General features: G+C 41.6%; 1 protein-coding gene across 1 annotated transcript; it reads right to left on the bottom strand.

The window, feature by feature from the left end:
- Positions 1-268: 268 nt before the first annotated feature.
- Positions 269-25,588, bottom strand: LOC116475711 (uncharacterized). Its single transcript, XM_032165260.1, is given in 10 exon segments — positions 269-601; positions 1,661-1,754; positions 4,572-4,727; positions 7,448-7,650; positions 10,526-10,754; positions 12,822-12,943; positions 13,651-13,851; positions 19,906-20,033; positions 22,697-22,889; positions 25,469-25,588. Coding segments are annotated over 10 exon segments (1,779 nt in total).
- Positions 25,589-25,901: the final 313 nt, after the last annotated feature.

Genomic DNA, 25,901 nt, shown 5'->3' with positions numbered 1-25,901 from the left:
GGCACATGCCACCACGCCCGGCTAATTTTTTGTATTTTAGTAGAGATGGGGTTTCATCATATTGGCCAGGATGGTGTTGATCTCCTGACCTTGTGATCCACCCACCTCCGCCTCCCAAAGTGCTGTGATTACAGGTGTGAGCCACCAGGCTCGGCCTGTGGTATGTTTTATATCACATGAATTGTCTCAATAACCAAAAAATAAGAAATACAGAAAAAAGTATCACTAAAAATTAAGAAATCCAGTAAGGATTTAGTCATACATTGATTCACAAACAGGAAACAAGGAAAGGAAGAAAAATGGAAAGTAAGGAAGATAAAGAGATAGGAAAGAGAAAGTAAGGGGCAGGGGAGAAAAAAAGGGAGAAAGGGAGAAGGGAAAAAAGGAAGGAAGAAAGGGGCAGCCTGACATTAGCTGGTGGGAGTGATGATATGCCTCTGCCTTCTCTGTCATGCAGGCTGACCTTGACATTAGCAGGACAGCTCCCTTGAGGGGTGTGATAGAAGTACACCTGGTGGACAGCCGCCATCAAAGCATTTTTCTGAGCAGCTTGGCATGCAAGAGTCACCTGCATATTTTCCACTCCTGAATGCAACAAGAGCTAAAGGAAGAAAATATGAAAAATATTAGGAATTTCTTGCATAAAGAAGTGAGTTGAGGGTTGAGACCACCACTTATTCAACGTGTAAATATATGAATCAAACTCCCAAATGAGCTGGGATGCTTGCTACTCAGCCATAAGACTGAATCTGCTCTCTCCCTAAGCAGCATTTCATTCCAAGAAGGCAGCCTCCAGGCTTGATTTGCTCTATAGCTGGACACCATGAGATTTCCCCAATGGTCAGGAAAAGATGAATAGGCTCTGATGAACTAGCAAACATGTGCTCAGTGGCAGGCTCCTGTAAGCCAAGATTAGATTAATGTTTTAAAAATACACACATAGAAGCAAAGAAATCCAAGTAGCAGATAAAAAATAGCACCAGGTTTAGAAAGACCAGATAAAAGCTCCAATAACAAATGTATATTTTTAAAACCTTATGCAAAGATTGTTCACTACATGTTAACTTCTTTTTTAGTATCTAACAGAAGTTATTATAAGTGGTGTTGCAGTCTCTATGGTTCAAACCAGGCTAATGTGCACATCAAATAAGGCAAGGCCATCACTATGGTTTGAATGTGTCCCCCAAAAGTTCATGTGTTGGGAGGTGATTGGGTCATGAGATTAGAGCCCTCATGAATGGATTAATGTCACAATCGTGGGAGTGGATTTCTTTCTCCAGAGAGCAGGATGTTATAAAAGCAAGCTTGGCTTGCTCTTGCAGTCTCTTTTGCATATAATTGCTTGCCCTTCTGCTTTTCTGCCACGTTATGATGCAGTGCAAAAGCCCTTGCCAGAAGCTGCCACCATGTCCTTGGACTTCCCAGCCTCCAGAGTCATGGACCAAATAAACTTCTTTTCTTTATAAATTACCCAGTCTCAGGTATTTTGTTACAGCAAAAGAAAATGGACTAAAACAACCATTATTATTATTTATGAAATTGGAAGCTTTTCTTATATATGGAAGCTAAATTTATATAAAGTATTATGTCTTCTTAAAGAAATATGTGAGCAAATTGCTTTATTTTACTTTCATTTGCTTTTAAAAAATAAATTGTTTACCTTAAGAATGGCTTCCTTTGTGTAAAAACTAAATTTGCCAATTTGGTTATCATCCACCTCAGAGATGGCTAAGACAAGAGCAGTAGGAGAATATCTGCAACAAAAAATATGAAATTGTTTTGATGTAATATGCAACTAATCAAGAGACACCATTATGATGGAACAGGATGTCGTGATCAGATCAGAAATGTCAATAATAATAGGAAATGCAACTTTTATACAAGACTTGATATTTCCACTGAAAGTTATAAGGCCTCTGGGATCTTTTCTGTCCTTTTGGGACTTGATCTTTCTGTAGTTTGATTATGGTGACTACCCCATAGTGTTGGAAGTTATTTTCTCTTGATTACCATTACACTACTGTCTCCCGTTTTTCCTCTTACCTTCTTTTTTTTTTTAAGCAAAATGTTTTTATTTATTTGAAGTATATATATAGTTAACTGGGTATCAAAGGTGTACCAAGTGACTTTTTTTTTTTTTTTGGAGTCAGAATCTTACTCTGTCACTCAGGCTGAATGGCAGTGGTGCAATTATAGCTCACTGCAGCTTTGAACCCCTGAGCTCAAGCAATTGTCCCACCTCAGCCTACTGAATAGCTGGGACTACAGACATGCACCACACCTGGCTCTTCTCACCTTCTTGACCACACTTGTTTAGGATCCCTCACTGACTCACTCCTTTGAGCACCCCCTAAATGTTGTCCAATTCTCTCTCTTTCCTATGGGTCCAACAGCTATCTAAATATTCTTTGCAGCCATTTTTCCACCTTGAGACTTGGCACTTTGTCCGTAACTATGAAACTTTGTCAAGTAACTTAATATCTATCAATCTTTCTTTCTTCATCTGTAAAGGGGGTATCACCTATCTCACAGGGTTATGGCAAATATTAACAGGGATAATATGCATGAATGTGCTTTTTAAAATGTAAGTCACTATACTCATATTTGATCCAGTTGGCCTTCCATATCTATGGGTTCTGCATCCATGGATTCAACTGATTGCAGATAAAAAATATTTGAAAACATAAAATAATAAAAAGTAACAATACAAAAATAAAACTAATACAAATAAAAACAATGTAGTATAATGACTACATAGCATTTAAATTGTATTAAGTATAATTATAAGTAATCCAAAGATGACTTAAAGCATAAGGGCAGGAGTGCATAGGTTATATGCAAATACTATGCCATTTTATATAAGGAACTTGTGCATCCTTGGATTTTGGTAACCGAGATGATTTTAGAACTGATCCCCCACAGACACTAAGTGACCACTATATATATTGTTGTTATAATGGCACTCCAAAGTGGCAACTTTAAGGAATTAACATACATAAAATAAATACGAATTCAATACACAAGTTCTTTGGTTGCATAAGCCTTCCCCTGGTAATGCAGAAGGCTCCCTTATCTTGCAGCATCTCTAGGTCATCACCTGGAGGACCAATCACAGACCACAGAGCATCGGCCAGACCACAGGGCATTTGGGCAGTTTGTGCTGATTGGTGGATTCTGACTGAACAAAAATGTGATGCCCTATTTTCACAGCAATATAAAACACCAACCAAGGAGGCCCTTGAAGAACCAGAAAATAGCTTGGCTCCAGATGGGTTTTTTTTTTTTTTTTTTCGCCAATTGGAGACCCAGCATGGTCACCTAAGGCCTGATCATACTTCCTACTTCCTGCCTTGGCTTCTGTGAACATCTCTGTATCCTTACAGTAAATTCTGTTTTTGGCTTAGCTAGTGTGACAGGAGAGAGCAAGGGGAGGTTTTGCTCCCAGGAGATATTTGACAATGTCTGGGGACATCTTTGATTATAGAACAGTGTGTGTGGGGTGGGGTACTGGGATACTACTGGTATCTAGTGGGTAGAAGTCAGAAATGTTGCTAATCAACCTAAGATACACAGGACAGTGCCCCACAACAAAGATTTATTCAGCCCCAAAGTTTACTAGTGCTAAAATTGAGAAATCCTGGGATATTGTATTCTATCATCCTAACCCCCTCATTCCACCCCTGCTCTATGGAGTCATTTAGGATATTAACACTCAGAGCTCTATTTTGAGCAGGGATCTGCATTAGCAAAACAAAGGTGCCAGTTGCCTCCTTGGAGTCACCTTCTTCCTTCCTTGGCATGGAGCCAGTACCAGGAATCTCCAGGGATAGAGGTGGGACCCTATGGGGAAAAGCAGATAGCAGAGAAGGAAAAAAGAGGGAGACAGAAGTTTCTCCTCCCCACACATCAAAGGTTAATTGTGTGAGGACAAAAGAAAGATTCCTTCCCCTGACTGAGTAGACTCAACATCTATTACTAGTAAGGGTATTTTCTTTCAAGCAATGGGTTGAACCTATGGGGCATGAGAGAGAAGTTTCACCGGTTTGCATTGGCTTCTGTCACTAGCCAACAAAGGAGGCTGCCTGAGATATTGCCTGCACGTTATATTTGTACTTCGTGTTATCCTTTCAAGGAAACAGCTGCTCTGAAAACTTAAGTGACATCTTCCTGGTCTGAAGGAAAGTGAGAGATGAGACCTGGACTTCTGAGCCATGGCTCTCACCCCATTAGACCCATGCTGACTCCCTTTTCTACCCGGAAGCAACATATTCTACCTGGGAAGCGGCTGAGCCTGTGATTTCATCCCACTGAGTTCTCGGACAACCTGGTTCTTTCATTTCTCAGTTACTTGGTGTTTTTAAATGAAATTGTCCCTCTTAAATGAGATCTTACTTTTTCCCTCTTATTAAAAAAAGAAAGAAGAAAAAAAACTGGCATCATGGCAGATAGAATATAAGTGAGAACTTAGAAATGTGATTGTTCTTGCATGTCGAATGGTGACAAAAATTATTTTTCACTGGTTGTTCACTCAGCCATTACATTATTTTTACCTCAACCCTCTCAAGGCTCACCTGTCTACCCGACCACTGTCCTCCAGCAGAGAGGTTATAAAGACAGGAGGTGGCTGGTCTGCCCTGTCCCTGTGTGATGCAAATTCAAAGTGAACAGGCCTCAGATACATATGGAACTCTTCAAAACCCATCTCCCATGCCAATTCTTTATAGAGCCTAAAACAAAAAAAAGAGCCAAGGACATATGTTAGTGTTTTCTCGTAAAAAGAAAGCGAGTGATAAGAAAACCAAGACACCTGAACAAGAACCAAAGTAAAGTCCAACAAAAGCCCAGGTCTGTGTGAAGTGAGTGAGTCACAGAGGTCTTCTGCTCTGCACTTGCTGTGATAGTTACAGATAGTAGAAAGCAGGTCAAGTAGGAGATGTGCTTGGATGTTTACTCAACTCTCATTTTCCACAAGCTGACTTCCATCCCCAGAGACCTCATGAAGTCACCAATGTTGCTGAAACGCAACATTCACCATCTTCTCTCAGAACTCATCACAGTTGGCCTCACTGTCCCCTCCTCGAGGATCATCTTTCTCCATGTTCCTGCCTCATGACCACTCTCTCTCATCTTCACTGACTTCTCCTCTTGCTTATCTTCAAATGTTGGTGTTTCCTGAGGTTCCAAACCTGGTTCTCTTCTCATCCACCACATCCCCTCCTTGGGGATTTGTGGGGGAGTCTGTTCAGCTCCACACCCTAAGACTACTCCTTCATGTAACCATCTGTGACCCTTGTCTGTGTCCTGACTTAACTCTGAGCTCCAGTCTCAAGTCTATCGCAGCATGGGTCCAGTTAGATGTTCCTCTGGAATCTCAGCCTTATGTGTTTACAATTCTTTCCTCCTTCCTTAACACTCTCTTCCTTCTCCTCCTCTCCTCCTCTTCTTCTTCTTCCTCTTCTCCTCCTTCTTCTTTTCCTTCTGCTTCTTTTCTTCTTCTTCCTTATTCTTCTTCCTCTTCCTCCTCCTCCTCCTCCTTTCCTCCTCCTTCTTCTTCTTCCTATTTCCTCCTCCTCCTTTGTCTTTTATTTTTAGAGATAGGAGTCTTGCTTTATTGCCCAGGCTGGGGTGCAGTGGTGCAGTCATAGCTCACTGCAGTCTCAAACTCCTGGGCTCAAGCAATCCTCCCACCTCAGCTTCCCAAGTGTCTGGAACAGGCACGCATCACCAGGCCCAACTAATTTTTAAAAAATTTTTGTAGAAATGAGGTCTTGCTGTGTTGCCCATGCTGGTCTCAAACGCCCGGCCTCAGGTGATCCTCCCATCCTGGCTTCCCAAAGTACTGTGATTCCAGGCATGAGCCATGGTGCATGTCCCCCAACATCCCACTTCTAATGCATTTCTCCATCTTGAGAAGTTGGCACATGAAGGCTGAGTTTTTGGCACCTATATTAGTTTGCTAGGGCTGCTGTAACAAAGTACCCTAGAAACACACAAAATATAAAACAACAGAAATTTATTGTCTCACAGTTCTAGAGGATAGAAGTCTGAAATCAAGGTGTCAACAGGACTGGTTCCTCCTGAGGGCCGTGAGGGAAGGATCTGGTCCTGGTCTCTCTCCTTGGCTCGTCGATGACCATCTTCTCCCTGTGCCTTCACATGGTCTCCCTCTGTGTGTATCTGTGTCCGAATTTCCTCTTCTTATAAGGACACCAGTCAAATTGGATTAAGACCCACTCTAATAACTTCTGTTTAACTCAATTACCTCTGTAAAGACCTATCTTCAAATAAGGCCACATTCAGAGGTACTGGGGATTAGGCCTTGAACATATGAATTTTGGAGGGACATAATTCAATCCATAGCAGCCCCTCTTCTATGAAGCTTTCCCTGACCACTTAGGAAGAATGAAATACTCTCTTTTCTGTACTCCTCTAGTATTTTGTACATATCAGTAGAATATCATTGTTACCATGTATCATGGGTAATTTTTACATTATGAGCTTCCTGCCACCAAGGATTATAAATTACAGAACGATGTTAATATCTTGACCGACAATTTAAATTTTGCCTTCACACTTTCTAGTTATATGCTCTTAGGCAAATTAACTTTTCTGAGCCTCTATTTCCTTGCTCATAAAATGTTTGTAACCTACCTCATAAGGATATTCTGAGAATTAAATGAAATAATACACATAAAATCCCCAGTAAAGACCCTGGCCACAGCGGGCCCTTGATACTGGTTGGTGGTGGGTAACTGGACTCTCTATGTCTACAGGGCCTTTTGTGGGGACCAGAACATAACAGCACTCATACATGTTTACAACAAACCCTTTAGTTCCATATTATTCCTGCTTGTAGGACATGTCCACTTGATGTCCTACCATCATCTCACCCTCATACCTAAAACGTAACTCGCTAATTTCTCTCTCCTATGCATCGAGCCCGCCATACCTCTGTCTGACCTGGATGCTCTCACTGACTCATCTCTCTCCCATCTCTAGGCTCTTTCTATTCAATTTCATTACATTCAGGAGCAAATTCAGCCAATATTCCCTGAGTGCCTGGTGTGGCTCAGGCCCTATACCAGGTGATGGTATGTCACGGTAAAGAATGTGGATAGGGCTTTTGCATTTAGGGAGCTTATGCTAGCAGGAAAGTCAATAAACCAATAATAAGCAATGAATTAAAAGCAAATGTGCTGAATGGAGGGGAAACCCAGGTGCCAGTAGAAGGGCTTAGCCTGGTTGAGTGATCAGAGAGGCATTTGGGAAGGCTCGGAAGAGAGAAGGAACAAGGGAGCAAGGTGATCATGTTAGCCATTTAGAAAACTCCGGCTGCTCTGGGAGCAGAGAGGGGGCAGGCTTGTAGGCGGGGAGTCTCATGGCCTGTTTCCCCCCATGTTTTGCTGCAAACCTTATATTCCATCTGGGTTCTCTGACCCCCACTGACCGAGCTAAGTGTGCACTCTCCAGGCTCATTTCTATCAGCCGGTGGCAGAGGGTCAAGAGTTCCAGAAGTCTGGAAAACATCTCCAAGAGCAGCACATGAGAGTCTTGGCCTTGTTTCTGTCCTTCGTCTGCTACAGACTTGAATGCCAGCAGGCATATCTCCCCCACGAGAAAGGGATCTCCCATAACTTTAGCTGAAAACAGCTGGAAGAAAACAAAATATCCTTTAAAACATAGAAGAAGAATTTTCACATTAAAAAAATACACTGTCTGTCAGTGGCACAAACTCTGGATGCAGATTTCCTAGGCTCAAGTCCTAACTTTGCCACTTAGAAGCTGTGAGATTTTGGTAATGTACTCAATTTTGCTGTCTCTCAATTTTCTCATCTATAAAGTGATGATAAGGATAATAATAGTCCTTACTGTATGCAAATAGATACTAACTTCCTAATAGGGCTCTTGAGAGGATTAAATGGGTTAACATATGCAAAAGTATCTGCCGTTATCATTATTATAAATGTTATGAGTCTAAATAAATCCCTAGATATTCACTGTGGGGATATTTTGTCTATGCCAAACACAAGCTAAATAGAAATAGACGTCTTTGATTCTTAAAAGTATTTTGGTGGCCAATAACAATTTTTTTTTTTTTAAGATGGAGTCTTGCTCTGTCGCCCAGGCTGGGGTCAGTGGCGCGATCTTGGCTCACTGCAACCTCTGCCTCCCGGGTTCAAGCGATTCTCCTGCCTCAGCCTCCTGAGTAGCTGGGACTACAGGCATGTGCCACCATGTCCGGCTAATTTTTTGTATTTTTAGTAGAGGTGGGTTTTCACTATGTTAGCCAGGATGGTCTCAATCTCATGACCTTGTAATCTACCCGCCTTGGCCTCCCAAAGTGCTGTGATTACAGGCGTGAGCCAGCATGCCCGGCCAACAATTTTTTAAAAATAAACCTCTCTAATTATAGTTTCAAAATTTTGAAGTATTTTTACATATATTAACTCATTTTTATTTTCACAAGATCCCCATGAAATAGGCGTCACAGGTATCACAATTCCCCTTTGTCGTGAGGGATCTGAAGCAACATGAAAGAAAATGATTAATAGATTTGACTATATGAAAATAAGTTTATGTTAAAAAAAATGGAGAGGCTGGGCACAGTGACTCGTGCCTATAATCCTAGCAATTTGGGAGGCCAAGGTGGGGGAATCGCTTGAGCCCGGGAGTTGGAGACCAGCCTGGACAACATGGTGAAACCTCGTCTCTACCAAAAATGCAAAAATTTAGCTGGGCATGATAGTGTGCACCTAGAGTCCCAGCTACTCAGGAGGCTGAGGTAGGAGAATAGCTTGAGCTGGGGAGACTGAGGTTGCAGTGAGCTGTGATTGTGCCACTGCACTACATCCTGGGCAACAGAGTGAGACACTACCTCAAAAGAAAAAAAAAGGTGGTGGGGGAATGAATGGGGAAATATTTGTAGAAAATTATAGACAAAAAGAAGGTTAAAGTTCTTATTTAAGGGAAGCTCATGTAAGTAGATAGGACTAATGTTAGGATTCCAACAGATAAATAAATAAAGGGAAAGAACAAAATTCACAAAAAATATAATTAGCAACAAAACATTTGAAAGACTATTTAAGTTCAATAAATAGAAGAAAATGCAAATTAACAGCATAATACCACTTTTTATGTATATGTGTATATTTGCACATACATCATATACTTTTGCCTAATACTACACAGTATAGCAGAACTGGTACTCAGAATATATGAGTGCCATTACAAATTGGCACAACTCTTTGGAAAGCAATCTGCCAATATGTATCCAAATATTTAAATTTTATTTTAATAATTCTGCTTCCAAGAACCTATCAAAAGGCATCAATTCAAAATATGGAAAAATCTTTAAGTAAAAAGATATATCTTACAGCATTTTTCATAAATGAAAAATTGGAAACCACTTGAATGTCCATCAACAGAGAAATGATTAGAGAAGTTTTTATTCATCAGATATGGGAATTATGTGGTCATAAAGGTAAGTCTAAAGACTAGTTGGTGTTATGGAAAAATATGTAGTATAATGTTAACTGAGAAGAGGAGGAAATAACAATGGACAAAAACTATGATTATAGCTATGTACAACACACATATTAACAATACTTAAATTCAGAAAAATAATGATATGAATGCATTTGATTGGTGATGTTTACATTCCATTTTGTTCTTTCTGCTTTTGCTAGAATTCTCTGTGATTTTATATTATTTTGATCACTGTAAAATAAAGTCAATTTTTACTTTAGGCAGGACGGGATAGGAGGCCAAGGCAGACCTATGGAGCAGACAGTTTTGGCAGTGGGGGGCCCATGAAAGTTTCTTTGTCATACGGCAAGTACGCACACAGAATGAGGTCAAATTGGAAACCCAGGGGTAACCTTGACAGCCTTAACAGAAAAAGAAAATGATTAAAATCCAACTAGAAACACCATATAAATCATTAACTCACAATTTTAACCATGGAGTAGTAGAGCTGAAAGGGGCTTCAGAGATCATCAAGCTCACCTCCACCTACCTCCCCTACCAAGTACACAAACATAATTTTACAAAAAAAGGAAAGTGAGGTCAGAGAGGCTAAGATACATGCTCAGAGTCACACAGCAAGTTAATGGCAGGACTGAACTTGAATTCAGATCCCTGACTCCTTACTCAATGCTTTCTGTCTTCTACCAGATCTTGACAAAAAGAACACATTTAGGAAGTGTCTTAGCGGAAAGAAAATATATCATTTTTAATTAAAATGTATTTGTTAAAATATAAATAATAAACCAGAAAACATTTCCCACATACCCATGTATATCACCTTTAAAATTTTAATCGTAGCAATATGTTTATAAATGAGAAACTTTGACCCAATCTCCCAAAATCTGACATAAAAATGTTGGTGAGGCCTATGACTGAGCTCTGTCTCTAGCCAAATAATGGGGGAATAGAGCCAAACAGAAAAACAAAGCTAAATAGTAACATCTGGAAAAAAACATTCTCCTTGCCAAGGACCCAACCGCCCCCTTCAAAAAGAACTTACATCTTTCTGGAGCTGTGTACTGTACCAGGCCTCAGGCATGGCTGGGGTGAGCCACAGGTCCAGGGCCAGCTGCAGGACATGTCGCTCCAGGGAGGCAAGGCCACTGGCTGATGTGGGTCTGCAGGCACGGCAGGCCTCTTGGAAGAGACGCTCTAGGGCTTTGGGGATAAGTGCTGCCAGGCTGAGGGAAGGGTGGAACTCCAGCAGATAAACATTTTTTGAAGCTGGGCTTGAAGAAAAGAACAACAAATGACAATTTTACACAACAAACTTAATCTGTTTCCAAAGATATTTGAATTCTATATTTTTAAAGACCAATAAAACAGCTCCTATATGTCCAGTGCATTATGAAAAACTGAGAGCTCAGAGGGACCTCAGAGTATGAGAACCTACAGGGTTGCATGACATGTTCTTTGCTTTAATGTGAACCTTTAAAAACGGAAAGACATAGATGTATATTCTAGAAGCCCAATAAGAATAAGACTATACAGGCCGGGCACAGTGGCTCACACCTGTAATCCCAGCACTTTGGGAGGCTGAGGCAGGCAGATTATGAGGTCAGGAAATCGAGACCATCCTGGCTAACACGGTGAAACCCCGTCTCTACTAAAAGTACAAAAAAAATTAGCCGGGCGTGATGGCAGGCACCTATAGTCCCAGCTACTCAGGGGGCTGAGGTAGGAGAATGGCGTGAACCCGGGAGGCGGAGCTTGCAGTGAGCCGAGATTGCACTACTGCACTCCAGCCTGGGCGACAGAGACTCCGTCTCAAAAAAAAAAAAAGACTATACAGCAAAACTGTCAAAAATCAATATTTACTCAAATATATAACAAAATAGCTCAAAAGTGACTACATAAAAAACAAATAATTTCCATGGTTATTAGTTTCTATTTTTCATCTGAATCTTTATCCCTTCTTTCCCAGAATGTTAATGGACAAAGACAATTTTTAAATTCTGTACATAACTGCTGGAATCATTCAAATTGACTGTAAGGGTGTTATATTTCATAAATGGATGGGGCCAGAAGCAAAAAAAAAAAAAAAAAAAGCTCATCTGTGGGTTATTTCTTTAGATATAAAGGGTTCAGCACAAGTCGAGGGTCCTTCTATACTTACACAGAACTGAAGAATATTGTAACTCCCTTTACATTGATGCAAATGGTGTCTTTCTTAGTCCTGAATCTTTAAAAAAACCAAAAACAAAACAAAACAAAAAAACAGCCTAAAGTCTGGAAAGGAATCTCACCAAGCAAATAATACTTGCTTTTGAGACTATTCTGGCAGGTTTTAGTATCCATATAACCCTAGCCTGTTCTGCCAAAACCATTTCCTGAACAGTAAATGTTTGCCATAGCAAGCTGCACACACACAGCTGGCGTCTCAAGTTTATTACAGAGAAGAAATCAGTCCTGTGGAAGGTCTATGGGGAAAATGCAGAGTTTTGAGCCCGGGGCTCTTTCTCAAAAAATGAGAATCTCGGCTATTTGCTCCCATGATGCCCTGTCTGTTCCCAAGATAATACCATAACCCATTATGGCAATTTCTTACATAAAGTCTGCCTTTACTGCTGGACTGTACACCTCACAGGAACATAGAACCATGCCTGTGTTGTTCACATCTGTGTGCTAAACAAATATTTGTTGGATATTGAAAGGAAGTAGATAATTTCTCCACCCATTTGGAGGCAATTGAGAGATTATGATCTAGAGCCACGCAGATCAACCTGGGGCTTGTTACCTGCTTCCCAGTTTCCTCTACCCTCAAAGGTTAAAAGGGAATGAGGGAGATGGTTATGCTGCCTATCTAGGGGGTGACAAAGTGTGTACCCTCTCTGAGTGGTCACAGGAAATTTAACTCTGTTCCTTAAATTTAACTCTGCTGTGACCCTCCAAGGCAAATCTGCAGAAACCTCTTTAGTGACACTTAAAGAAATTCCTTTTTAAGAAGCTTTTAAGTACATCCAAGTTTTATATGTGTAGGCTCGTGTAGTGCATCTGGTTGAATCCTGACAGCATCTCAAGAGTAACTGCTTTTTCCCCAGGCCTTTTCAAGAGAATAATGATTCTGTACCCAGTGGCATATGCTTAAATTCTAGCCTCCTATTCTTTATTATTCACAAAACAAACAGATATTCAATATACAAGGGAATCCCTCCTTCGTGGCCTTTGTACCTACTTCTTTCATCTCCCCCAAGCACTTGAGAAGTGCTTTATAGAGTAGTACTGAGATTTAACACTCTATCCTTAATTAATCTAGAAGATCACGTGTAAAATGTCTAAAGACAACATCAACTTACCAGCTATTGTTGATGGAAATAAGTTGTTTGCAAACTATGTTAAGGGGAAGTCCAAATGTATTGCTATTGTCCAGATGATCCTCTCGCCAAAGCCTCTGGACATACTCCCACTGACATTCTATCTAAAAATGTAGCATAAATATTAAAATTAGAAAAGTTAAACTTTCCCACGGCCATGAGTTATAAGCCTTGACATGAGAAGGATTTCGTCCCTTTGTGTCTCTTCATCATTTGACTAATTTTCACCCTGACATTGTTTTGAAGACTCTTTTGCAATGGGCTGGTTTCTCAGTCTGAGCCAGACAGCCAAGGGAAGCAAAGCAGACAATTTTAAGAAGCAAAAGAGAAATCTTTCTGTTAAATAATTGACTACACGGAAAAAATTTCAACCAGGTGGCAACAATCCTTTGTCTCTTGTTTGCTTCAAGCCATTAGCGTTTCCCTGGAGGACATACAATATGATGGTTTCTTTCAGTGTCCTAAAAATAATCACACTTTTTAAAAAATAAACACAATTGTATATATTAATGTCAAAAAGATATATCATTAGTTCTTCTTTCACTACAAATAAACTTTGCAATCTAATGAAAACTAAGGTCATCAATTCCTTGTGGACTATTAACTCTAGGGGCGGAAATCTCTCTTTAAGACCATAGTTATACTGGGATTTCAACAATGCAAATGAGCTTACAAATAAGTCTGCTGTACATGCTGGCCTAGAAAACACAGATTCCAGATCTGCAATGGAAGGAAAACACTATTTTCATTTCTGGCCTGTGTTTTCCATCCTCTTCTTGCTTGTAGTATTTTAAAACCAAACTGCACTCACCTGCTGGTTGAGGATGCCCCTCACTAACTGCAGGTGAAGCCTCAGGCAGGTGCATTCCTCTCGGTAGGCCTTAATGAAATAGGGGTGGCTGAGATCAAACCTCGGGCGCCGGTGCACGATGTCCATCATCAGTTGTGCTAAGGCAAACCTCTCCTCATGGTCCAACGTGTGCTGGTAGGCTTCAAAGTAGCTGTCAAGAAGCTGCAAATAAGGTTGGTAGTCAGGGATCAGCAGAGGCAGCCGTGGGGCCCAGGAAAGCGACGGGAGGCCCCATTGAACTGTGGGCAGATGCAGTAGCAATACAATGCAGTGCAGCTAGTAAACCTACAGACAGAGTTAGAGAAGGAAAGGGAAAGAACACATGCTTTGGAGCCAGAAGAACTAGACTTGAGTTTGAGTTCCTGCTTCCATCCCCTCTTCCTCTGGTCTCCACAAATAAAAAGGGGGTTATGTAATTATCATATATAATAATTATTAGCTCCAATGAGACAACACATTAAGACACTTAAATGTATTTATCTCCAACACCTTTCTCCAAGGACTCATTCTCCTTCTTCCATTTTATTCCGTCACCAAAGCTAGGTAGGTGGTCGCCTGACTTCTACAGTCTCAGCCCCGCTTCTGACTCCTCCTCTTTAATAGTTTGTTCACACTTCACCTACACAAAAATGATAGGGGTGGTAGACTGGAAGGCTGAGAGTAAATGCTTCCTATATACAGAGTGATTTATCCCAGACTGAACTCCTCTAGGTTGGGCCTTATAAACAGAACTCTCCAAGACATCAAGTGTCCAAAACCCCAGTGGAGCATCTGTTTTAGTGGAGTTCACAAGTCTTTTCTAAAAACCCAGAAAAGCTTCCAGACACTAACTGCTGGAGAGGGTTCTTAGTGTGAGAATTCAGAAAGAGACGCCTCTTGATTTTGCTTTTACATTTGTCTGTGAGCTTAAGGAATTTCTGTTCTGTGTGTAAATTCTATTTGTGTGTGATTAGTCGTGATGCTAATCGGAAAAAGCTCTTCAGAGATCACGGGGTTGGAATTCCCAACTGGTACCCTAGGGCAAGATAAGTAGCTCTGATGTGTACAGTACATAATAAATCCCTTCTCCTGTTAATCTATCTTTTGTCAGTTTCATTTTCAGGGCCCAGGCACTCAATCTAAGAAGGCAGAGGAAAAAGTTTTCCTCCTCTACACAAAAGAGTTAAGCCCTTGAGAATGAATGGCACACTAGGAATCAAATACTGCTTTATTAAGAGATACTTTATTATGGAGACCCAATGCTAAGGCTCAAGGAGGAAGAGCCTGAAGCACTTTATTTAGCACCTGGTTTTGTAGGATATCCTTTGGGTATAAGGGACCTTGGATCAACCTTAGTATGAAAAGGAAAACACCAAAGGAAACTAAAAGCTCAGGTCACAGAGATGCGCCACAAGTTAGAAACTCACACATCAAGAGTGCAAAGTGAGGGAAGGTGGAGACCATCCTTGCCTTTAAATGAGCCCCAGGGAAAATAATGCCAGCTGAGTGATCTCAGTTACCTTGTTCCATCCACCAACCTCTGCTCTATAATAACACTCAATTATTACATAGCAGAAGACAACACAGAAATGAAGGAAGAATGACTGGATGGGGGTAAGAAGGGTGTCCCTCAGTAGCCCCAGGTGAAGATTAGGAAAGAAACAATTACTTCCCTAACTCATTCTGGACTCACTTGAACCTTTTTTAGCTGGGCCAGGGCAATCCCAGAGGCTGGTTTATCGTATTTATACTTCCTTGACCTGTTTTTGCACAGAGTCCAATTGTTTAGTTATTTAGCAGGGGGAGTTTGTGGGGAGTTGGGGGTGGAGGGAAGGGTTCTGGATGGTGATTCCAACCTGATGATACCAGATTGCAAAGGCCCATGCTAAATTGCCATTTTATTGTTGCTGATAGGGCTGTCAGATTTAGCAAGTAAAAATATAGAATATTTAGTCAAATTTGAATTTCAAAAAAATAAATACTTTTTTAGTATAAGTATGTCCCAAGTATTGCACTATTTTATCTGGTAAACTTAGCTATGGGGAAAGAAACCGTGGCTCTCTTTTTAAATAGATGAAGCTTCTTCAAGCTTTGTGCTCAACCTCGAGAGGCTCTCAGACCATTGCATAATTTTATTATGAATTCTTTCCCAACAGGGATGGGGCCAAGATCTTTCTGCCTCATGGGTTCTATTTATTATCTGTTTGCTAACTGGCCCATTTCCATTTCAACTCTGGGCTGGTATTTGTCAAAGAAGTCTTCCCAGTCTGTCAAATGTCACCTGTGTGTGTCAAGGGCCAACTCTCAGGCAGGATAATATGTGGTGCACGCTGATGGTAAGCACAAAATATTGGAGAAAATGGGAAAACAGACAAAATAAATAATCTCAAACCTTACTGTGTTTATATTCTTTTTACTTCACATTTTTTATTTCTGGGATTTAAAAAACTTCTAAAATAGTATTTTAGGTCAAATGAAAGTGCAAAACAGAAAATCTTTGCTAGACCCAACTTAGCACGGGAAATTTTCATTTTGGCTTTTCTAAGGAACGATCTTTTTATCCAGTACATGTGTCCTTCAGTAGCCGTAGAAAGACTTAGCAGATGGTACAGTGTCACTTAGGAGCTGGTACAGCTGATAACTGACTTTTCTAAGAATCCCTTGATCTACCTAAGTTTCTACCAGCTCTAATTTTATGAGCCTTCATACATAATATGGTTATTTTAAGGATTTAAAAGAACCCAATATGTTCAAGCAATTCTTAACCCTAGTGATACCAATATAGTTAACAATCAAAAACAGCTGAGGAAACTTGGCTGTAGAAATAGTACCGGGAGAAATCAACTACTTTAGATAGAAATCTGGCTTATCCATTAAAAATAGGCTCTTTTGACAAAATTTCTGACTTGGCCATATTTTAAACTTTTCGCACTGATAGCTCAGTTTCTACAGGGAATTTATTCTCAGGATAGAAATGAGGGAGATACTTTCACCAAATGTTTTTAAATCAAAATAGTTTCATTTACCATAGAAGGAACTAGTGGACAATCCCGACACCTTACCACAGAATGAATCCTAGGCTGAAGTGTGGAGAAATTGGTTTGTTTTTCAGTCTTCTCTGCCTTCCTCCTCTTCTATTGCCATTGAGTCCTGCCGGGCGCCTCCAAAGGAGGCCCAGAGGCATTGAAAGGGAAGGTAGGGAGAGAGAGTACAGAAGGTGGGAGCTGCTGTTTAAAACTCATGCCTAGGCCGGGAGTGATGGCTCACACCTGTAATCCCAGCACTTCGGGAGGCTGAGGCAGGCGGATCACGAGGTCAGGACATTGAGACCATCCTGGCTAACATGGTGAAATCTTGTCTCTACTAAAAAAAAAAAAAAAATTAGCCGGGCATGGTGGCACGCGCCTGTAGTCCCAGCTACTTGGGAGGCTGAGGCAGGAGAACGGCATGAGCCCGGGAGGCAGAGCTTGCAGTGAGCCCAGATTGTGCCACTGAACTCCAGCCTGGGCAACAGAGTGAGACTCCATCTCAAAAAAAAAAAATTCATGCCTGGACTGATAAACTTGTTGAGTTTAAGGATCCTGTCTTATTTATATTTCATACAGCCATTCCAGTTACTACACTGTGCATCTAAATCTCTCACTCAGTTGATTAAGGTTCTAATGGGCAGATTAAGGCTCCAGACAAAGGTTGTAGAGGCCCGTTATCATTGAAAAGAGGAACATTTTTTCAAAGTCCAAGGCTTGCACTATTTAAGCCCAGCCAATCGTTTTCCAAAGGGTGGGTGACCTACATCTCTAGGAGTAACAGAACAACCAGAGAGCAGACGAAATGGTGAAGCATCTATTCTACTAGAAAAATAATTCAAAGAAAACACTGCCGTTTCCCCATCTTCTGACCACATCATAGTGCACTATAACCTGGTTTCCACCCCTACCATGCTCCTGAAAGAGTCCTGCAATGCTGCCAATGACCACCTGACCAAGCTGCTTGTTTTTTAGGAGTTCCTTTCTTGACGTTTCACGGAACTCCACAAGTAACCATCCCCTCCTAATTAAAACTCATTTTTCTGTTGGTTCTCACAATACTATTTCTTCCTTGTTTCTCTGGTCTATTTAGTTTTACTGCTTCTTGTTTCATGACCTGCCCCTTTAATGTAGATATATTACTCAGGGTCCAGCTGCGGTGGCTCATGCCTGTAATCCCAGCATTTTGGGAGGCCAGGGCAGGTGGATCACTTGAGGTCAGGAGTTTGAGACCAGCCTGGCCAAAATGGTGAAACCCTGTCTCTACTAAAAATACAAAACATTAGCCGGGCATGGTGGCAGGCACCTGTAATCCCAGCTACTCAGGAGGCTGAGGCATGAGAATCGCCTGAACCTGGGAGGCAAAGGTTGCAGTGAGCTGAGATGGTGCCACTGCACTCCAGTCTAGGTGACAGAGCAAGATGCTATCTCAAAAAGAAAAAAAAAGTAGGTATATTACTTAGGGCTGCATTTCAGACATCTCTAGCTTCTCCCAGTTGTTTTGATTCATCACTGTGGTTCAACCTCCACATTCACACCTCAGCTCATACCTGTTCCTGAGCTTCAAACCTGTAGTTCCCCACAAAACATTCACACCTGAGTTTCAGCAAACCCCCTCAAATGCCTTGTTGTCCTAGGGCCTACGTTATTTTCCCCTCTAAAGACACGCTTCCTCCTCCTGGGTTCAGTTTCAGTTAATAGCCTCCTCCCTAATCCTCAGGAAGTTGTTTTAATTCCACTCTTACTCTCTCACCCCAACTTCCAGATCCAGTCTTCAAATCCTGCCATTTCCACTTCTGCAAAGTATTCTCAGGTCTGTTCCTCCTTCCTATTCTCACCGCCCCTCTGCCTTTCTATTCTTCTATTGTCATTGTATGTCCCCTCCTAATTTTTCAGGTCACTGTTGCAATAACCACACTTCTTTTCTCAGGGGCTCTCTATTCCAATCCATTCTCTCACTTACACCCAAGATAGCTGTTAAAAACACAGCTATGATCATATTTCTCTCTATGGAAACTCACTAATGGCTCTTCTTTGTAAGATAAACTCTAAAATAATATAACTAGCAGGTCTTTTACAGGCTGCACCCAAAACACATGTGTGGCTTGTTGCCACCCATCATGCCTTTACATCCCAGCCATAACAGTCTTCCTACCATCCTCCAAGAAGGTAAGATTTTATTTCTCAAAATAAAATCTCCCAAGCTGGTCCTTCCCATTTACATTGCCCTGGCATTCTAATGCTCTTTCGTCTGCTTAAGAATCTTTTCTTCCCTGCCAGAAAATATCTTACTCATGTTTTAGTATCAAGATTAAATATCTATTCCTCTGGAAAGGCTTTCTAGCATTTCTTCCATCGGACAGTGCTCTCCTCCCCCAGGACAAATCTCTCTCTCTGAAGAGTCCCCATGACTCATGAATGTATTCAATTATAAGCTGTTAGTAACTAGATTATAATTTTTGCTTGGAGATTGAATCAACTTTTATAGATGATAAATTCCTTAAAGATAAAGATCATTTTCACTTAGTTATCTATATGTCCCTGAATGCCTGGAACAGTCCCTGGCAGAGTAAATACTTCACATTTGATAAGTAAATGCCTAACAATTGGTGATTATTAGAAGGGCTGATAATCCATGCTAAGGGCACAAATGAAGAACAGTAAACCTGCAGTGTTTCATTCATTATTGGGATACGAACCATTCGTGATACAGTGATGATTTAGTAACTTGCTGTTTCATTGCTTTAAACTCACCCTCATAACATTGCACTCAGCACCCTGTCCAATTGCTTTCACCTACGCACATGTGGCATACGCTTCTAAAGGCCATGATCAGGTCAATTTGTCTGTAATTGGCAAAGTGAGCATTGTCCCTGTAACTGAACAATGAGCATGAATGAAATCATCATTCATTCTCACTAAAAGCACACATATTATAAGAAGGAATTATATAACCCTCTAACAAATAATACCTGTAAGATAAAGAAGTATCTTTCACATTTCGTTTTTTGTGATGAACCTCAGTAAAGAAAATAAAATATACTACATCCTTATAATTAGCTGAGATTATTTAAATAAAATAATTATTCTCTTCGTTGAGAGCTTTTCTAAAAGTCTAACTGAGTTTTACAAAAACAAACAAAAAACAGAAAAAGACTGGATTTTGTAAGAATTTTTTTTAGCAGACATTTTGTCTCCTAGGCAAGAATACCTGGTGCTTGTTTTCCAGAAGAGCTGCTTCCCAAGTCCACGTGTCATACAGCACAGCAAATCTGTCCACACCTGCATGGGCCCATCCCCAGTCCTGGCCACTCTTTGGCTGGCTGCCCACTTTGTGACCTGGGAGAAAAGAGGGTGAGAATGTTTAGAGACAGGCCTTCCAAGGAAGCTGTTCCAATTAGAAACGTGCCCCTTGGATTATCAGCTCCATCTCAGAAACAGAAATACTGAACCAGTCCCTGGGACAAAGCCTGAGTTCATAGTTGTTGACTTCTAAGTCAACAGGAACTTTTGTTTTTATTTTTAAAATTCAGTTTTAAAGACTAATCTTAGAAATAGAGTGAAAATTTAGTTAACAAGAAATCTATGCTAAAATGTCCTTAAACCCACAATTTAAAGGCAAAGTATACATTTCTCCGTCTCTAAAAACAAATCCCTGGGGGTTTAACAACAAACTCAGTTTGACTTGCTATTTCCATCATTGTGAACCAAGTCGAAAATTTTCAGAAACTTTCCAAGATATTCCTTAATTATGTTAATTACTAACTTAAATCAGTGAAGGTAATTTTCATTATTCAGCTGATTTTTTTTAACTTTGTTAACGTTACTTTTCACTACTGGCATATTATTGCTTTAAATTTTTAACTATTGTATTTCAGAATTAAATATTCAAAGATAAGATACTTTCATGTGCTGAAATTTGAGTTCAATAATTATCACATATCTAACGGGTACTAAGCAGGAGAAACAGGATCAAGAACTTCCGTAGCAACAGTTGGGAAATCATTTCACAATAGATGACTATACATTTACCAGCTCAATTGAAAGATGCCCATGTGGTTAAACGACTACTAAGTGTCTCAGTCCAATTAAATTATTAGCAGCTAGAAATAGTTGCATGCTATTATAAATTAATACGGACCAAATGGTGCATTGGTATGTAGGATAATCAGTAAAGATAAAAGCTAAGAGCTGAAATTAAATACCCTGGAATGTTGGATGCCATCATTGCGTCCTATGATTCAGATACCAATGGCAAAGACAGGACAAAGAGTTCAATCCTACATCAAATTAATTCTGTCTGGGATCTGAAAAGTTAGTTGTCAAACTTTCTTTGAGCAGCATTTTGTAACAATATGAATGTGAATTATCTTTAATTACAGTCTACACATATTACAAAATACCACAAACCCTGATTATGTTTCCCTTTAGATATTGCAATGTGTCTAGAAATTCTAAGCTCTTTGCAAATGTAATTCCAATGCTGTCATAGTATCCCAAAAGAATATTCTTACCTCATCCATTTCTAAAATTGGATCAATTTGAGTAATGCCAAAAGGAAGAGAAAATACAGGTTATGGGTTACTTGATTACCCTGAGTAACGATTTCTTCCTCTGGGGCTTGTCTGGCATTTTCCTAGCCAGATGTTCTTGCATCCTGGTGGTTTCCTGTTAGGAGCCCAGGGCTGTCTCTGCTGCTAAATGCAGTTTCCTCAAGGTCTACCACTTAGAAAAGTCATTTGTTTCACTTGCTTACTTTCCTTCCTTCAGGGTCCTGCACCACATCCCCTGCACCCAGTGGGTGATGCAGAAATGCCCCTGGAGTAAAATCCCAATTTTTGGCTTAAGGCTGTTTTAGTCAGAGACCACCCAATTTAGCGTGCAGGTCATCAGAGTGGGTAGAGTGTCAGAGGTCAGGTCTTCGGCCCCGAGAAGTGAAAATGCAGGGGCCATGCTCTCCCTTGTACCTCAGGAGAGCAAGGAAGAAACTGGGCCTTCCCTGGCAGGGCTTCCTGCTCCTGCTTCTGTCTCCACTAGGCTTTCCCAAAAGGCAGCACCCTGCTCCTCAATCGAAGCACCTGCCTCCCACCCCTCCGGCCCCCTCAAGCCCACGATCTGCCTCTGAGTGTTGCACTAGGATTTTTATTGCTTAAAGTGTCTTAATTCTTTTTTTCCCTGACACACAAGCCCTCTAGCTATCGAAGGGGAGATCATGAGAAACCTTCCAGGGAACCAGAGCACAGAATGACTGTTAGTTGTTTTTTTAAGTCTATATAAACATTTCAACAGATCACAAAGAAAACATTTATCTCTTCGGTCCTTGCAAGAGAAGTCAAAGGAACTTTTGTTTCTTATCAAGAGCCTGGACATCTCTGTCTGTCGTGACTGGAAAAGAGCCTGTTGTACTGAAATCCTGTCATCATGGTGGATTTGATCTTCAGTGGCCAAACGTGAAGAATTAAAAGCATAATTCTTGACTGAACTGGTGGGTGGGTTGAACTTTAGGAGTACATGGGTGGTCATTCCTGGCGCGTATATCAGTGTGACATGAGCCCTGGAGCGTGTCGTCCCTCTCAGCCCTGCTCCTTTCTGCCTCCTGGGGCCCAGTGACTGAGGCCTTACGCTAGAACTGTGTATCATCAAACTCGCCATTATAAAGGGAAACGTCTTGCTGCAACAACAAAAAAAAAAAAAAAAAAGAAAGAAAAGAAAAGAAATACCCCTGGTCAACAAGCAGAGTCTGAACCACAGCAAGAATTACAACCCGGCTCTGAAAGAGTAGCCACCATCTCTATCAGAAGTGGGACTTGAGCTGGAAACAGAACTGTTTCTCTCCTAAACTGAATGCATTTTAGGGGTGGGGGAAGTGTATGCTTATTGAGTTTTCAGATACTATTGGATATGTCTTTATATTTTGGGGTGGAGAGTATTAAAAAGGAGCCCTTAGTGTTTTTTGTTTATTTGGGCAGTTGATTTTTTTTTTTTTTAATCTGACTTCTCACCCCTTTCTTTCTCAATGTAATGGCTAGCCACAAGCAGCAACTCTGCCTCTAGTTCCTTGAGATCACTCAAGGCTTCCTCATACATGACACGCACCCCTTGCTGGTCCTGGGTGTGGATACAGCCAGCTTCTGTGCTGTAGTAGTCATCCTGGTTCTCCACTTCCGAGAACTCCATGAATTGGACGCTGTGGACCTGGAGAAAGAAAGCCAAGCCCAGATGTTACTGGAAAAGGGAGAGCTATATTTTGCCATCCCACATGGACAAGCAGCAGGCTTCTGCTCCCACACAGTGGGCTGCCAGTATGAAGCTGTAAATATTCTGAATGTATAAAAAGCTGTATGCAGAAAACATATTAACAAAGAATGTTGGCAGGAAGAGGTAGTTCCTGAGGTATATAACTAGCTGATTAGTTTGTTTTTCTGACAAATTCAATAGCAACTGGAGAAAAGTAGGAAATAGAGCCTAGAGTAGTCTCTGGAGTCAGAATGCCTGGGTTCAGGCTCTGGCTCTGCCAGGATCTCATCCTGGGTAGGTCATTCAGCTATCCCCAGGCTCCGTTTCCTCATCTGTAACATGGGGACTGTGGAGACACTATAGACTACGTTAGCTGCCAGGAGTATGTGACTCTATGAGTGTGAGGCACTTGGAATCCTTAAACATTAGGTTAAAACTATTTTTCTTGTAATTCTATAAGTACTTCTAAAATATGTTAGCACAGTTTCATGGCTTAGTAATGTACTAAGTTGAATACTGTCCCCAAAAATTCATGTCTACCTGGAACCTGTGAATAAGAACTTATTTGAAAATAGGGTCTTTGCAGATGTAATCAAGTTAAGATGAAGTCATACTGCATTAGGGTGGGCCCTAATTCAATGACTGTGATCCTTATGAAATTTGGAGACAGACACGTAGGGGAGAAGGCCATTTGAAGACGAAGGTAGAGACTAGGGTGAGTCAAGGAATGCCAAGGATTGCCAAGGGTTGCCAGCAACTACCAGGAGCTGAAAGAGGCGAGGAAGTATTGCCTCTAGAATCTTCGGAGAAAGCACGGTCCTGCTGACAACTGGATTTTGGATTTGTGGCTCCAAACCGTGAGAGAATAAATTTCTGTCATTGTGAGACACACAGTTTGTGGTACTTTGTTTTGACAATCCTAGGAATCTAATACAAGTAAGAAGTATTTCAATCATAATGTTATTTTTCTTAGAAAACTGAGTATCTGCTGCTTCCTGAGAATCATTATTTTAATAATAATTTTCACAATTTCCAATCTCTCCACTCTCCTCAAGCCTTGGAACTCCCTCCCTCCCAGGCATAGTCTCCTCTTACTCCCAGCAGGAGCTCCTCTGTGCGCCACTCTCTGCCGCCTCCCCAGGGCTCACATCTGTCCCCTCCTCCTTCCTCCGCACAGTGGAGGACAGTGTTGTCCCCTTCTCTAGGGCCGCTGCCTCCCACCTCAGCAGCATCCCTGCTCCTTTGTGGATATCCCACTCCTCTCCGCTGGACTCTTGACTCTGAAATGTGCACACGTCCCTCTCATTGTGAAACTTTCTCACACCCTTCCCCAGGTTCCACTGTGTGGCTCTCCTCCCCCTCACTGTCCAATTTCCCAAGATGGTATCTACAATCTCCATCTCGATTTCTTCACCTCCCACTCTTCAACCCATTCCCATCTGGCCCTTGGCTCCACCAAGCCACCCAAACCACCCTCGCTAAGACCAACAATGACCACTGCTCTACATGCGACAAACTTTCTTTCATCATCTTATGTAATCTCTCAGGAGCATCTGATACAATTTAGTGCTTCCTGATTCTTGACTCACTCTCTTCTCTGGGCATCTGGGACTCCACCACGTTTTCCCTGATTTTGCCTAGTTTCTGGTCATTCTGTCCGACACTGTGAAGTGTATTTATTTTTCTCTACCAAGTCATTAAATGATGGCCACTCTCAAGCCGCCTCCTAGGACCTCCTCTTTTCCTCCTCTGTTCCTTCCCTAGGAGGTGGAGGACATTTTCATAGCTGAGATTACCACCTTTAGACCATTTGCTCCCCAGTTTATACCTCCAATCCAGACCCCCTAGAGCTCCAGACCTGCATATCCAATTACCTATTGGGCCACTGCTCCTGGGCATCTCAAAGCCCCCTCAATTTTAACAATGATCAAATCATTAAATCTTCCCCTGCAAACCCAGGCTATCTCCAGCTGATTTTACTAAATAGCACCACCACCCATCCACTTCCTCTAGCATGAATCATTCATGACATCTTTTTCTGCCTCACCCTACTTGTCCAATCTATCACCAAGTTCTGTTAGTTTTACTTCCTGTCTCTCAAATCCATCCACTTCTGATATAGGAGGTGGGGCAGGGAAGTGCTGAGTAGAGAAGGGTGAGGGCTCCACCCTTGGGCCTATGCCCTCAGACCTAAGTGAGAACAGGTACTCCTGCTTTTGTGCCCAAATGTTGCATTTTCCAAGATCACTCTGGCCCACCATCCTGTGCCCATATAAACCTGAGACCTTAGTGGGCACACATGCAAGAATCTGAATGTTGAGAGGAGCAGAGGAACAGAGCAGCAGAGAGAGGCAGAGAGCGGTGGAGAGCAGCAGAGAGCAGCAGAGCAGCATGACAGAGAAGGAGGGAAGAGGCCTCTGAATGTCCAGAGGAGTTCTGCCAAAAACAGCTGAACTCCAGAAGATTATCTCCCCCAGCCCTCCACCTCTAACTCCCCATCCATCTCACTGAGAGCCACCTCCACCACTCAATAAAACCTTGCATTCATCCTTCAAGCCCGCGTGTGACCTGATTCTTCCGGGACACTGGGCAAGAGCTCAGGATACAGAAGGCTGTCACACTGGCCCTCTGCCCTTGTGATAAGGCAGAGGGTCCATTGAGCTGATTAGCACTCAAGCCATCTGCAGACAGCAAAGCTGAAAGGGCTTTGTAACACTGGGGTTGCAAGCACCCACCGCTAGACACTAAGTGGTGCTGAGAGCATAAAGCACTTGCCCTGGCCTCTGCACCTGCCTGTCTGCATGCTCCTCCTTGGGGTTTGAGCTGCAGGGCCATGGAAGAGGCGAGCCACATCCCTGTTGAACATTCTATGAGGGGAAATCAGGGAATTCTCCCATTTCACTTCTTCCCATCTCCACTACCCACTACCCTAGTCCAAGCTATTATATTTCATGAGGACTAGTCTAGGAG

The sequence above is a fragment of the Hylobates moloch genome, unplaced genomic scaffold (genome assembly GCF_009828535.3).
Source record: "Hylobates moloch isolate HMO894 unplaced genomic scaffold, HMol_V3 SCAFFOLD_2, whole genome shotgun sequence".
NCBI lineage: Eukaryota > Metazoa > Chordata > Mammalia > Primates > Hylobatidae > Hylobates > Hylobates moloch.
This window is presented reverse-complemented; position numbering and strand designations above follow the sequence as displayed.